The sequence below is a fragment of the Agrilus planipennis genome, unplaced genomic scaffold, assembly GCF_000699045.2.
Source record: "Agrilus planipennis isolate EAB-ADULT unplaced genomic scaffold, Apla_2.0 scaffold434, whole genome shotgun sequence".
Taxonomy (NCBI): domain Eukaryota; kingdom Metazoa; phylum Arthropoda; class Insecta; order Coleoptera; family Buprestidae; genus Agrilus; species Agrilus planipennis.
Window position 1 is genome coordinate 22,998 of NW_020439137.1, and position 16,077 is coordinate 39,074.

At 34.8% G+C, this 16,077-nt stretch overlaps 1 protein-coding gene and 1 long non-coding RNA gene across 2 annotated transcripts; both read left to right on the forward strand.

Moving 5' to 3' along the window:
- The first annotated feature begins 351 nt into the window (after nt 1-351).
- Nucleotides 352-12,459, forward strand: LOC112905419. Its single transcript, XR_003231761.1, has 2 exons — nt 352-484; nt 12,430-12,459. It is a non-coding gene; the product is annotated as an uncharacterized LOC112905419 (long non-coding RNA).
- Nucleotides 12,460-12,463: 4 nt separating this feature from the next.
- LOC112905418 lies at nt 12,464-13,018 on the forward strand (the record flags this gene model as incomplete). The annotated part of the gene is made up of 2 exons (XM_025977806.1): nt 12,464-12,682; nt 12,914-13,018. Coding segments are annotated over exons 1-2 (319 nt in total), but the record flags the coding sequence as incomplete, so codon positions are not given.
- Between the last annotated feature and the right edge of the window lie 3,059 nt (nt 13,019-16,077).

Genomic DNA, 16,077 nt, shown 5'->3' on the forward strand with positions numbered 1-16,077 from the left:
ATATTAGAAGTACTACGATAGTTTCTACCCTGTATACCCACTTAACTCTGAAAAATTTGTATGTCAATAGATCAACCTTTCTGATTTAAACCTATCGACCACCAAGTGATATTTCAGCAGGAGACGTATATTTTGAAACGAAATTTCTGAAAAGAGACTTACTTTGCTAACATGTCGAGCTCTGTCACGTTCGTTCGGGGCTGTCGCTTGCGGGCCGCGGTGGGCGGAGCATTATCTCCGCCCGAAATGCGAAGTTCAACAGTCGAACGACGAATTTTATACTTTTGCAAAAACACACCCTGTCAAAGAAAGAAAATACATTGTAATTAGAACATACAAATTGTCAGTTATAATTTCCACAAAAACTCTGTTTCATTTTCACTCAACAATGTAAATGTTATTTTTATTTATTGTAGTTCTGAAGATGGCCCAAAACCAAGGAGCCGAAACGTCAAATAAAAATTGACTAAAATCCATTACTTAGGTNTACTGTTATATCCCTACAATAGAATATGGCATCAACAAGGCAAAAGACAACAATGGGTCAAAGACTCCATGACCGTGGCAATATTAGCTATTAAAGAAAAAAGAATGGGATATTTGAAAGCGTCAAAAACCTATGGTATGCCGAAAACCACACTCATTCGTTTATGCCAAAACAAAATACGCCTTTGCTGGAAGTCACAAATATGAAACATGGGAGAAAAGCAACACTTCCCACTGAGTTAGAAAATGGTTTAGCTGAATATGTTCTTCGGATGGAGGAAGCAGGGTTTGGATTGACTCGACGAGATATAATGTCAGTGGCATTTCAATTGGCCCAAAAAAATAAGTTGACTCGAGTAAAACTTGGTTTTGATTGTTTTTAAAACGCCATCCAAATCTTTCTTTTCGCCAACTCACTGGCACGTCCTTTGCAAGACTGAAGGGCTTTAACAAACAAAGTGTCAACAGATTTTTTACATTGTTAGAAGAAGCTATGGACAAGTACAAATATACGCCTAACAATATATATAACGTTGATGAGATCCACGATACACTTACACCGGTATATAATGCGCATCGCTAGGCTTAGGCTCTGCCGACATCTGACGTTACTGCGAAGCAAAGGCTAAAGATTGCGTACGTACAATGCATGTTGAGTTGGCCCGTATTTAATGTTTGTTAATAAATACGGATCATGCAAATATTTGGTATACATTATATTTTGTTAATTGTTTGGTGGATTTTAACCTTTCGGACGTCTGGTTATTTAACCGGACAAGAGTAGTCTCGTGGGGTCTGACAGGCCCAACGGACTCTGGTCAAAAGTAGAAGTAGTTCTACTACTTTAAGTAAATTAAACTATTTAAACCTGAGGAACAACGTTTATTATACATCTAAAATTAAAAATAACAGTAATTCTTATAATAATCAAACCTTAATTACTTAAGCGTCAAATTGATTTATTTGGTATTATTACAACAGTCAGAACAAAAAAAACTAGCATGAGATATGCAAACAGTTTTTTCACATTTTACACAACAATATTGTGACTTTCTGTCCGAAGTACGCGGACAGAATTCACAACGTCTTCTTTTTGGCGCTTCTCTTCCATTTCTGGATGAAGTATCTTGTTGTTGTTGTGATTGGAGACTTCTAGGAAGCCTAGGATTTTGTAGCCGATGTTCCTGATGTTTAGTAGTCAATTGTATTCCTAGATTTTTCATAAACTGTCGCCTGGTTGTGATATAATTGTTGGTATTACTTCTGTACACAATTTCGGAATTTATACCTGCAACGTTAAGTATTGAGTAAAAAACTGTAAGCGGCCACCGACGGGAATTCCGTGAAACATTGTAAGTAGCTGAAAGTTTGTCGAGTGTATCAACTCCTCCTTTGGTTAAATTATAAAAGCTGATAATGTCAGGCTTCTGTTTATCTCCGGTCTTACCATCAATATTATCGTTGTGATGAAAGGTAGACCATACTAACACGTTTTTGTTCTTTTTTGCTGTATAGGACACCACAGTGATTTCTTTTCGAAATGCAAACATACTCGAAGGTAATGGTCTCCCTGCCGTAGACACAAGGCATGGTGGCAGTTCCTTTTTATTTTTACGAACAGTACCCACAGATGTTAGGCCATGTTCTCGCAGCAATCGTTGCATTAGACTGTAGCTGGTAAACCAGTTATCAAAAGTGACATTACGACCACTTTTTGATACTGGTTCTATCATCCTAAGAACTATATCTTCGGGTTTGTTACTCTTCCTAAATGGCCCCTCGGGTTGAACGCCTACATAGACTTCCATATTTACTGTATAAAAAGTCCTAGCGTCAGTCAAGGTAAATATTTTAATCCCATATTTTGCAGGCTTGCTGGGAATATATTGACAAAATGGGCAATTACCGCGAAAAGCCTGCAGTTGTTCATCAATAGTAAGATATTCACTAGGAGAGTATGTATGCTTACAGTTGTGGACAAATGTGTCAAAAACTGTTCTAATTGGTACAAGTTTGTCTGTTTGCAATCTATCATTTCTAGTATTATGATTGTCAAAACGCAAACAACACAAAATAAAAGTAAATCGTTGGAGAGACATAGTTTTTCTAAATATAGGTATTCCAGTGTCGTCAATGGCCCACAAATCTTTCAAATTTTGACGACCAGACCTATAGGCACCTCCTAGATATAAAAGCCCAAATACAGCAAGCAATTCCGTTTCGTCAATCTCGTTTACTTTATATTGCTCTCGTTTTCCATAACCAACTGCCTTCTGTCGAATTCTTTGGTTCGTGTGAGTTATGATTTCTGATATAATGTTGTCAGTGAAAAAATGTTTCCAACATTCCATAGGTGTTTTGCTATCCCTGCATGAGCCCCTTACTACCGGCAACTGCATTCTAATGATATCTTGTGGCCCTCTTCTAATATTTGGTCTAGGTGGGTGCTTATCCCATTTCGTTATCTTATCTTTACCCAAATAAAATAGTCCGATGTTATTGATAGACTCATCAGTTTCTTCATCAGTAATATCCTGATCTGTGTCACTATTATGGTCACTTACAGTTACATTATCCATTTCTCCTTCATCACTACTTTGAAATTCATTTTCATCATCTATCTGAACTTCTTCCCATAAACCTTGAAGCCTTGCTTGTTCTTGTTCAAAACTTTCCATTTTCGACATAAAAAATTTCTAAGAAATAGTTTTAAGAAGACCCTATCAATGTTTATTTTAGTTATAACAGGTAAACCTGTGTGATTTCTTACCAAATAATAAGTTGGGTATTGAGTCTGGTGGGGTCTAGCATGCCCAATTGTTTATTTAGAATACTTATACACTGCGTTTGCTTGAGCACAAATAACCATAGTAAGAACGAATCGATTGGAGCAGCTACCTAGAATATTAAGACCGATTGCTCATTGGCTGAAGAATTACAACCCGTTTCGTATATATCTGGGCTTGTCAGACCCCACCAGACGTCCGAAAGGTTAATGTTATTAAACAATGAAGATAAAAGCAATTCTAGAGTGAAGGTTTTTTTATTAAATTTTATAATCAACACATCTACCTTTTGCCTTAGGCTTACAAGGCTTTTTCAGGGTAAGATTATAGTTATCTATCATAAAAAAGAATAAGTGAGATTTGATAAAGATTTATTGAATTTAAACTTTACAATTGGTAAATTTTGACATATTTTTTTCTAGTTTTTTTTATAGTTCTGAAAACTAATTTTTTTATTAAGATCTCGTAACCTAATGTAGGTCCGCGTGCGACTTAAACAATAAATAACTTCGTAAGGTATACTACAATCGTTTCCCAATTTGGATATCGTTCTGTCGGCTAATCTTTTGAAAATATTATTTTCTTTAGACAAAGAGGTACCATGCATGATACCGAACTCGGATTCAAGTACTTCAGCAGTTTTACGCAAATCGTCGTTAGGGTTTAAGAGACCACCTCTAGATATGAAATTTACCGGTCGTCTTTTTCTGCAGGAGCTGCTATACTTGTTGGAGATCCCAAACAACATTTATGTTTAAACTTACCCAGCTATGTAGCAGAGTTCGACTTTGACCTTTCGAGCGAACGGACGTGTTTTGATTCCGCCTCATATCAGAGAAAATATATACCGAATTTTGAGTCGAAAGTGTGAAATGTCGTATTATTTATTTCTCTTTTCGTGAAAAGTGAGTTCAACGGGATTGAGACGAGATGGCGACGGGACACCTTTCTTCGGTTGCTGAACTTCCAGTGAACCTGACCATGGAAGAAAAAATCGATCAAATTTTAGGCCACGTGCAGAGAATTGATAGTGAAATGGATTCCGTGAGAGCTAAAACTACTACAATTAAACCAATATGCGAGGACATACACGCCATGAAATCCCAAATCGTGAATCTACAAACAGAAATTGATAATCTTAAAAACAGAGATCGTGCGAGTAATCTGATGCTATTCAAAGTACCCGATGTGGAGGAAATAAATGCGTCCTTGCGAACCAACGTTATAAAAGCCCTACACAGTGTAAACAGTGAAGTGACTAATGATGTAGTGATTTCGGTAGCCAGGCGAGGCAAAGTCATCGGTAATCGGCCTGTTTTCATACAATTCGCTTCAAGACAAATGAAATGAAATGTTTCGTTTCACAAAGGAGCTGCGGAACCTTGGTTTAGCAATAGGAGATGATCTCACACGGGAGGAGAGGGAACAGAGAAAGATACTTCTACAGTTTTTCCCTGAATTGAGGGAGAAAGGATTTGCACCAAAAATCCGAGGAAACAACATCTTAATCGGCCAAACTGTGTACGATTCAAATCAAATTGCTAATCTTCTACGTGGTTCGGCGCCCGAAATACCGCCAACCAAGCCTTCTCACACTTTACCTCGCCAACAAGATGCCTTATTATCACAAAACAGACTAATCCTAACCCCTTCCAAGCAGAAAAACACCCAGACTTCATTCTCATCAACTATAAATAAACGTAAATTTGCGGAACACGCCTCTAAAGGATCATCGAAACCAACGAAGCTAGTGAATTGGCTTCTAAACGCAGATCAAACAGAGCAAAGCGAGAGCGAAACGATATTCGCAATCGAGACATGACATGAGCCTTTGGGAGAGTTCAGCAGCCAGCAGTCACGTCGGACAGCTGGGCGCTTATCTAGAGAAGTCACTTCTCCACGGATCCCTACCCCACTCTACACTAATCAACTACGACTTAGCGAACAGGCCGTTGTTACTGACTCCGAACGACATCGCAATCCATTGATCTCGGATCCCGTTAATGCTTCAATTTCACAACACAGGCCGTACACCGAATATTTTGCGTTGCCTCCCCCAAAGCAGCAGAACACAACTCACGGGTTGTATTCCTTCATTACCACCCAGGGCACCTCTCCTATTGCAACCCACGGGTTTTACAACAGAATTGCTGCGACATCACAATCCTCAGCTCAGGGACTGTGGTCTCAGTCGCCTACACAGGGCGCAGTTCACGGATTACACCCCGCGACTTCCACCAACTGTCAATGCGGTAGTGCACCCCACGGTTTCTGCACCAGGTCCCATGATCTGTCAAGAGTTACCCGCGAACCCACTGATCATGGGCAACACGCTACTCCGAGAATCCACAATCAAGATGCAGTTCAAGGATCAAATCCAACTACACTCAACCTTATCTTTTGGAACCTGCAAGGCTACAAGAACTTGGGCGACATCCTCGGCGTACTTACTCGGATATACTTTGCGTCTGCGAAACTTGCCTTTCGGACAACCCTTCGTTTGTACCGTATCCTTTCACTGGTTTTGTAGCTAGTTCGGTAACTCGACTGAGTAGATTCGGGAGGCCTAGTGGCTGTCTTATAATGTTTATGATAACAAAAAAATTACACTTAAAATTATTGAGTCAAAAAAACATTTTATTATATGTATAATCCAATTCCAAACAGTTGAATTTATACTGATTTTTGTTTATATTCCTCCGTTGAATGAAATCACACCTACTTTAAATGATCTCGATGAAAATTTTTTGTTACTTTCTTTTAATTACCCGGGTACTCCTACCTTTATCGGGGGAGACTTGAACTGCAGAATAGGTAATTTGAATCCGTACTCAGCGGAATTTTTACCTAATATAAACCATCTTTGAAATCCAGAGGGTGAGGATGGTCATTGGTGGCTCCTATACCTCTTATGTATTAAAAGAAATTTTCAGTGACGTCTTGGTTTAACCTTGAGGTTAAAATATATTCTACATTGTAATTCACGTGAAGGTATTCATATAACTAACAGTGATATATTTGTTAACAACATCCCCTTTTGGAAGCCAATAAGAGACTTATGTTTCCCTACGGTCATGTGACGAATTATATCCGAGACTTGTTCCAATAACTTTTTCTGGTTTTCCAAATCTGTACCGAAGGCATTTTTTATTTTCCTATTTCCTACAAACTTCAATCGTGAATTTAACAAATCAAACCAATCGTTTATTAAAAGAGTGAATTCTGAAACATGTTTCCAAGGGCTATTTGGTGGCATTGGACTATTTTTTCCAGAATAATCGATAGCTTTTAATACGGAATTGGAAAGTAATTGAACAGTAGGATTAACTTTTTGTCGTTCGGAGCCACGTACCTCAAAATGAAATTTAGTGTTTTTGTGAGTTAATGTCAGTTCCGATGAGGATATTTCCAGCAATTTTTCAAAACAAGTTTTATCAATAAGCGTATCTCGCACCCAAAATCCATTATCTAGTAAGTGGTTTCTTATAAGTTTGACTAAATGAGGAGCATCAGCAAATACAAACGCCTTCAATGAATCATTCTTCGGATGAGGGAAAAAACAATTTTTGTCATGTACAATATTAATTTTTGACCAAAGCCCTGTATTGCATGTACCTATATCACTTATGTTGCGTGATGTGACGATGTAAAAAAATATTACAATCGTCGGTATACTGCTACTACTACCACATAGAAAGAACTTCTCGCAGGACCAGTGCACTCGAAGGTAAAAAAAACACACACAAAACATAAAAATAACTATATTAAAAATGTTTCAAGTGCACACTAAATTGGATGTTTATGAAGAACTCGCCTAAATATATGTTATGATGGTAAAATATGTTAAATAGATCTAAATGTTGGCGATGATTGCAATTGATTGATTACGTTCTAATGATAATGTTCTGTATGTCGATTGAATAATATTCTATTGATGATTATTATAATATGCTGTCGATTTACTAAAATTCTTAATATATAAATTGTCATCCCTACTACGAAATGAGCCAGCTGAAACTGGTTCAAGCTGTACAGCTATTGTTAGGGTGGTGACCTTACCAACCCTGGAAATACATCGTATACGTTTCTTTGGTACCTGCACAACAATAGTGCAGGACTTGAACATAATTTGGAAATGTTGCTGAAGGCAGATTCTTGAAATTACAAATAATAATGTAAACTGATACAATTTATACAAATTACCCAAGAAACAAATATGCAAATGAACAAATATACCTACAAATAAAGAAATATACAATTATGACTAAAATATACAAAATATGTTTCAAACGTGTAAACAACTTACAATGCCAACAACTGTGAAATTAGCTTCATAAAGTTTTGAAATGATAAAGTTTAAGATATCCTTAGTCATTGGTTGATCGAAATCATAAACGACTGATTGTTTCCAATTATCAATAAGACCACGCGCAAATACTGTCTGACAGTTTTTATGAGGACCACTTGTTTTTTGTTCTTTTTTATCTATATCTATTCTGTTTGAGAGATGTATCTCATCAAATGACAAAATACATAATTTTTCTATTTGTTTCACCTGGCATGACTTGTTATTCATTAAAGTATTTAACATTCCTGGTTCTACTGAAAATTTTGCAGCCCATTTACCCAAAGTTAATAGTGCAGGCAAGGGGTAGTTATGTGACCTTAAATAACGATAGGCCTTAGGGCTAACACTGCGTAACGATATTGCTGACGCGATATCTTCTCGTGACCACTGAATTGTTTTATTCTCGGGATGGAGTATTTTTTTCAGTTGATCAGCTGTAAAAAATTTTCCAAACATGCTTTCTAAGTGTTTGACATTACTTTCACTGTTCTTCAGACGTTCTAGCAATGCTCCATTTTCTTTCTCCACGGCACTCATTCATTTCGGCCTATACATAAACGGTTTATCATACTCTAACTGTATTTGTACTTCAGTAGATTAATTAAAATATCCGGCTTTTCCGTAAAAGTTTGTCCTATTATTAATGGAGTCGCCTGTTGATGCTCATTTATCACATGTACAAAAGTTTCTTTTTCAGTTTTCTACTTGGTCAATTTCTAATGTGAAATTCACTGTCCCTAGCGTTTGAAGTAAACCATTTCCATGACATTTCAGAGTAATAATATTTTTAGAATAACTTTAAATTTCAGAGCACTTACAATGTCCTTCCGAATTATGTTACATGCACTTCCTTAATCTCCGTAACTTTTCATATGACTTCCATTAATCCACGCGTTCTTGTAGTATATAGCATTCACAGGTTCTTCGTTTAGCCATAACATCTTTTTACTATATGCACCAATTTTATTTCCAGTCTTCTTTTCAGGACATTGAAAAGGTCTGTGGTCACTTTTAGGGCATATAAAGCAACTACTATTATTATTATTATTTTTATTCCTACGGCAATCTTTTGCAACATGTCCCATTTTCTTACACATGAAACAACGGAATTCGTTTTTATTTTTAAAAGATGTCGATCTTCTCTTAGTAAATTTGTCAACTGTTGTATGTCTATTTTATGATTCTTTTCCTGTTCTTACAGTTTTAAGTAGACTGAGTAAATCTTCAGGAGTTTGGTAATTCCCTGGTATAACAGTAGTTTCCTTTACACTATCATTTAGACCACCAATTAAACATGACTGCTTTTTCGTCCGTTATTTTCAGTTTTTATAGTAATGCTAATTTCTCATAATAGTATTTCAAATACGTTTCGTCCGGTAGTTTATTTCTATTCATCATCTGCTATAACGCGACATTGTAATCTTGACGAGTAGCAAATGCTTTCAGTAGAATTCCTTTCCATTTTTCCTAAAAATGATTTAAGGAAGGCAGTGATTTATACCATTGCAAAGCCAGGCCCGACAATTTGGAAATGATCTGCATTATTGTCCCACGTTCGGTCCAATTTAAAGATTTCCTGTAGTTCATCCACTTTATGGATCCATCGTTCAGTGGAGTGGCTCGTATATTTCGAATCAAACACAGGTATTACATCTTCTCTAAATAAACTACTTGTCTCTCAGTCCCTTGGATTGATCGATGCAGATGATGATGTGCTCGATACATGGTCAGTTAACCATGGGAACTTTTTTCATTTTTTTCTCAAAAACCGCGGGAACATTTTATGTATTTATTACATTAGAAAAAAAAATCATAGGGGATATATGAAAAATAAAAGATAAATATGAAGAAAAAAGCAAAAAATTTATTAAGATAATCTACAGAATATGCGGGAAACGTGATTATCGCGTTAATTTCTAAAAAATTGTTTGAGTATGATAAATTTTGAAGCACGGTTCCATACATAGTCCTACGTTGCATTGTTCGCACCAAGTTCTGTTTTTTTTTCTTATTTTTTTACCATCTTTACCTTTTCTTGTGCAGCACACTACACACCTTCTTCGAGGTTCCTTCTTGATTGGATTCGGAGGAATATTTTTCAAAAATATCTTCAATAACTTCAAGCCTGAAGTTCAAAAATGATTTTTTAATGTTTTTACTATTTTTCTGGTATATTACGAATGTATTGAACAATGCTTTGTCGAGGAGATGACGAACTACTTTCTTATAATATTTTTTTTGCTGTTTTCTGGTGGTCTCATAGTTCTTGATCAGCTCGATCAACGCCCCCCATGGTATGATTGTAATCAATTATTAGCTGAGGCTTTACCACTTCTTGACCGTTTGTAAGTTTGAGAGTGCACGATGATGAGTTATGCACTGTATTCAAAGCACAAACTGTTTTTTTGTTTTTTTATCTTGCCACTTCAACACGGTCACTTTTCCTCTTTGGTAAGCTTTTATTTCCCCTTTTTTTAATTTTATGCTTGCAAAACCTGTTGGCAAATCTTTCCTGTTTGATCTGAGTGTACCGTAAATATCTGTCTTATGTGTTAGAAGAAAATCAGAAAGTTGAGGAAACGTGTAAAAATTATCAACAGTAACACAATACCCTTTGTTTAGTAATGAATCCATTAGATATAAAACAGTTTTGTTTGATAGAGGGTAATTTTCATATTTTTACGTATACAACGTATTTTTACCAACATACAATAGAAAATTCCAAGTATAACCTGATTCCGATTCACATAAAAAGTATGACTTTATACCAAATCGAGATATTTTCATAGGAATGTATTGCATCCAGTCAAGTCTTCCCTTGAAAAACATCAAACTTTCGTCCACAGTAATATTTTGTTTGGGAACCAATACTGCTATGAATTTCAAACGCAAGTATTCTACAACTTCATATAATTTACGTAATTTTGGACAGGGATGTGATTCTGGGTTGAAAGTCGAATTATCGGAAAAATGCCAGTATTTCATAATAAGTCTAAATCTGTCTCGGGACATAACTTTTGCAAAAATAGGAACACGAATTGATTCTCTTTTTGACCAGTACTATTCTTGTTCAGGTAAATGAACTATACTTTGTAATAACAATACGCCTATAAATACTCGCACTTCTGCAGTATCTACATTCACCCACTTCTTTGATTTAGGATGTTGTTTGTTGCGCTGTTTCCTGGTTGGCGTATTTATTTGTTTCACTTACCAAAATACCAATTAGCTCATCATCTATGAATATTTCGAAATAGGCAAGTGGTTTTGCATTTTCGTTTAGGTTTGTGTTTACTCCAGGTGTTGATGTAAAAAGAAAATGTGACGGAGCAGGAGGAATAATATTTTGATCAATTTCATTCCAAATGCGCGCACTTGAAAAGCCTTCCTCTTCTGCATCAGATTCCTCACTGCTATCACTCAAAATTATTATTAATTATATTATTCATCCGAACTATTACAATCACTCGATGCTAAATTAACGCTTTGATCATTCGTTTCGGAATCACTATATGTTTTTTCAATATTTTTACTGTAAGATTGTAACAGGAGTTCATCCTCACCACTTTCACTATCATAACAAATTGCATGTTTCGACATATTCATAATTTCCTTGAAATATAGTTCAAATAATATTGAAGAATAATTGTGGATAAAACATTGCGCTCTTCTATTTATGTACGTATATTCTGAACATGCAGAAACTTGCACATGCACTACTGATACAATTATCCAGCCTGTCTGTTGTGATTCGTCTAAATTTTTACTACAATACCTTCACTTATTTCATGCCCCCACAAGAAACATATATGACGGGGAATAAGCGTTTCCCGACGTACAAACTCTTCAAAAATAGATGCGACGCGGTAATAGCGTGGCTCGCCAAATTTAACAAGATGCGGATAACGCGATTTCCGCGTCGCCCGCGGTTAAAGAGTTAATTGACTTACTATTTTGGTTAACTGTCTTAATTGTTCGCTCGTACTTATATAGTAGATTATTCAATACTATGAATTGGCATAAAACCGATTGATTAAAACTCTCATCTTCAGAAGATGTAGAAAGTTGTCTAACTTGTCGAAGACTCATTTTCACAATTTACCTCTTACTCACACAAATTTCAAAATCGAACTGTCTGCATCACGTTATAATTTCTTACCACCACATTATACTAAAACATACACAGACACACGTTGAGCGTTTATAATTTATTAGTTACACAACCAACACTGTAAAGTACTCAAGACATTTCCAAAATCCTTCTACAGCAATAACATATTTTGCACCCTCATCTTTGACAGTATGAGCCTATGTTTTAGGAACGATATTAGAAGTAATACGATACTTTCTACCCTGTATACCCACTTAACTCTGAAAAATTTGTATGTCAATAGATCAACCTTTCTGATTTAAACCTATCGACCACCAAGTGATATTTCAGCAGGAGACGTATATTTTGAAACGAAATTTCTGAAAAGAGACTTACTTTGCTAACATGTCGAGCTCTTGTCACGTTCGTTCGGGGCTGTCGCTTGCGGGCCGCGGTGGGCGGAGCATTATCTCCGCCCGAAATGCGAAGTTCAGCAGTCGAACGACGAATTTTATACTTTTGCAAAAACACACTCTGTCAAAGAAAGAAAATACATTGTAATTAGAACATACAAATGGTCAGTTATAATTTCCACAAAAACTCTGTTTCATTTTCACTCAACAATGTAAATGTTATTTTTATTTATTGTAGTTTTGAAGATGGCCCAAAACCAAGGAGCCGAAACGTCAAATAAAAATTGACTAAAATCCGTTACTTAGGTTGTCTGCTTTACAAAACCCGGTCATTAAGAAAAACATATGAATTTAAAAAAACAAAATAATAAAATTGAAATATCGGAATATCGAAAACCTACCCATACTGACACAACAATACATAAAAATTCTTGCCACCCCATACAACATAAACATTCTGCGTTTAAAAGTATGATCGATAGATTGTGCAAATTACCTTTAAACAAAAACAACTTTAATATACAATTAGCCATTATAAAACAAATAGCGTTTAGTAACGGTTATGAGACAAATCTTATAGATAGATTAGTTTTTAAAAAACAAAAGAAATTAAGTTTAGACTGTGTATTCCCTTATGTCACATCTAAAAATTTTAAATTTAATACTTTAACATATTCAGGCCCTTCTACCATTAAAGTATTTAAAGAAATAAAAACAGAAAATGTCATGATAGTTTTCAGAACTGTAAACCATTTATTTAAATTTATTAACAATAGAAAAGACAAAACAGATTTATTCCTAAAAAGTGGGGTATATAAATTAACTTACAATAAATGTAATTCTATCTACATAGGCCAAACTGGGCGAACGTTTAAAGATCGAATCAATGAACATTGTAAAAATTATAATCATAAGTCTAGTTTTATGAACCATATAGAACAAACTGGACACAAGTTCGACAATAGGAAAAAATTACATATAAAAGACAAAAGTACAAATCTAACAATTTTAGAGTCATTTGAGATAAGGTCACATTTAAATTCAAACAGTGAAATTGTAACAAACGAAATAGAAAATATTTATGATTCCCCTATTGTCAGAAGTATGTACACCCCCTCCGTATTTACACCCCCCACCCCTTTTACATTTTAATATTTCTCGTTCTTTCTCATCGACATGTACCGTCACACCGGTGGTGACGGGTCTCCCTATGAAGCCGTTCTAAATGCTCCTTACATTGTATTTTCAAGCAGTAATGATTCCTCGATAAATTTAATTTTCTTACATGGAGTTTACATGTGGGTACCTCATTATTTTCCAGACGGTTTCGCGTTTAATTGAAACGACTTATGAAGGAAAAATCATTAAAGCCAATTACGGCACAGATAAGTATTTTTTGAGAAATAAATTGGCTGAATTAGTTATAAAAAGTGAATTGAAGTTTGGAAACTACTTTTATCATACAAACGTTGCACTTTTATTGTAGAATCTCTTCTACTAGCCAACTAGCCAACGAAATAAACGATATATTCCCCTATGAAAGCCCCGAAAAATTATTATGTTCCATATGTTAATAATAAAGGGAAATCCAAAGTTGCTAGGGGTAAACTATTTTTTGCCTACTGCTATTTACGTAAAAATTATAAAAAGTATGGACTCATACCATCTTCAAACAAGAATATAAGTAAGACTGTTTATTTTATTTTGTACTACAACAACACAATTGTATTAATTTTAAAAGTATGTATGTAGTTGTAAATGATCTACAAAATAATGATGTTTTTACAATTTCGGCACTTACAGAACAAAATACGCTTGAAGAAGAAGCCATTCAGTAACTCAAAAATAATATAGAACCTTTTACTGAGATAAAAGAACGCTGGAAAAGTACTTTTCAAAGTAGAACTGTTTTACAAAAAAATTATCTTTGAGTATTTCAAACCATTTCCTTGTTTGAATCTACCTTTAGGATTCACATTGGTAGGTTTCTTCCATTAACGTGGTTTTACTTCTACGTATTTATATTATTAACTTTTAAAATAATAGTTATGCCTTAAAAATAGTTTCCGATTTAATTGTACAATTAACAGAATGTTCCTTGTTGAATTCTAACAATTGATATGCAGAGACCTTTTTGAGGAAAAATACTTCATAATTTCGGTTATATTGCAGTTGGAAGATGATTTCAAACAACTTTTTCCGCATAAAGAAATCTGCCTAATAAACGAATGGCCAGATATTGGAACAAAAGTGTTCAAATTAGCTCAAAAAAAGACAAATAATTATCTTGGGGACCTTATTGCGCAGTTTACATTACAAAATTGTACAAAAGGTAAACTGTTAGTCTTGATGTTTTATTCTAGTTTCATGTAATTTTGCTGCAGACGCAACAGAAGTTTTTACTTTATCTATTTTACCGCTTTTGTTTCCTTGCTTAAGAAAAAGTGTTCTGTTTGGTTAGCGATATATTTTTTTATTTCATCATGAGTGGTGAAGGTAAGATGGTTGCTTTAGTGACTGTGCGTTTATTATTAACTTTTTTTCTTCTTTTAGAATTACTTGATTTAGTTAGAAATCTAATAATCGGTAAATATACCATTCTAGAGGTAAGTTAAAACAATATTTACATTTGATAGTAATAATTTTAAATTTTTAGGGAATTATTAAAAAGGAACAACCTCCCCTGGTGCTATTTATGTAAGCATCACTATCTACCCTGGGGAGTACGTTCACGTATTATTCACAGTAGAAAGGGGGCCTGCTCCACAGGCCACTATTTACCTTGGTACGTATGTATCTGTCTGCATGTACACAAAAAAAAAAAAGAAAAACCAATAGTTTACCACTTTTTTTTTTAAAAAAGATCTTAATAATTTTACATTTTCTCTAGCACACTTTGGTATTTTATGTATAATATCATGTAAAGGTGAATATAAGTAGTTATTTTTTCGGTTTCTTAGCACGAAGGATGTGCTGTAATCAGCAGATAGTAATATGTATGCATTTACGTATGTATCTGTCTGCATGTACACAAAAAAAGAAAAGAAAAACNTCATTGCAGTTTGAAGTCTATCAAATTATATTTAAACTCTGAAATTTATCCATATGACAATATCAATGTTAATTATCGACAAAATCAATTTGCAATTTTATACCAAATGTATAGCAAATTTCAACAGTCGTATTATTGGAATAAGAACAGCGCCGAACTAGTTCTTACAGCAGATTTGTTTAAGAAACGTGCACCGCTAGCGGTAATTGATTGCTCACACCAAAATGAAACGGTTTAAAACGGTGCTGTTGATATTCGATTAGAATTTGAAACTGCTGAAGATGTAGCTGCTAAAACGTCGGCGTATTGTTTATATAATTATACACGAAAGATTTGTAAATTACAATCCACTCACAGGTGTTGTGCGTAATTCATAAGAAAAGAAAAAAATGCCCGTTAAAATTAAATACAGGTGCCCTAAATGTAATGGTGAAACTGATGAACCTGATACGGGTTGTATTCCTTGCAATTTTACAGAGTATATGAAGACAAAAAGTGGACATAAACACATTTCAACCACTTATTTTACTGATAAAGGTCCCTCAGCTGATAAGAATTAGTCATAAGTTCGTATCAGTATCATGTGACCTATTTTTATGTGTTTATTATTATTATTCTCTGTTTTCAATATCAAAAAAGTACAGTAGTAGATAGTAATGTTCAAAAACAGTTTAGTGATGCATGCTTGCACGGTTTTAAAAATATAATGGAAAAGTCTGTAATCGTTGATTTACAAGGTTTTAAAACAAACAATAATCAATTTGTGGCAAAAGAAGTATCCGTTTGCAATCTTTCGAACGAAGACATAAATGTATTTTTATTTAAACCGCCACATCAATATCAATATCTATCACCGAAATACGTACGTGAAAATCGTTGGTTGAAAAGGAACTTTCACGGAT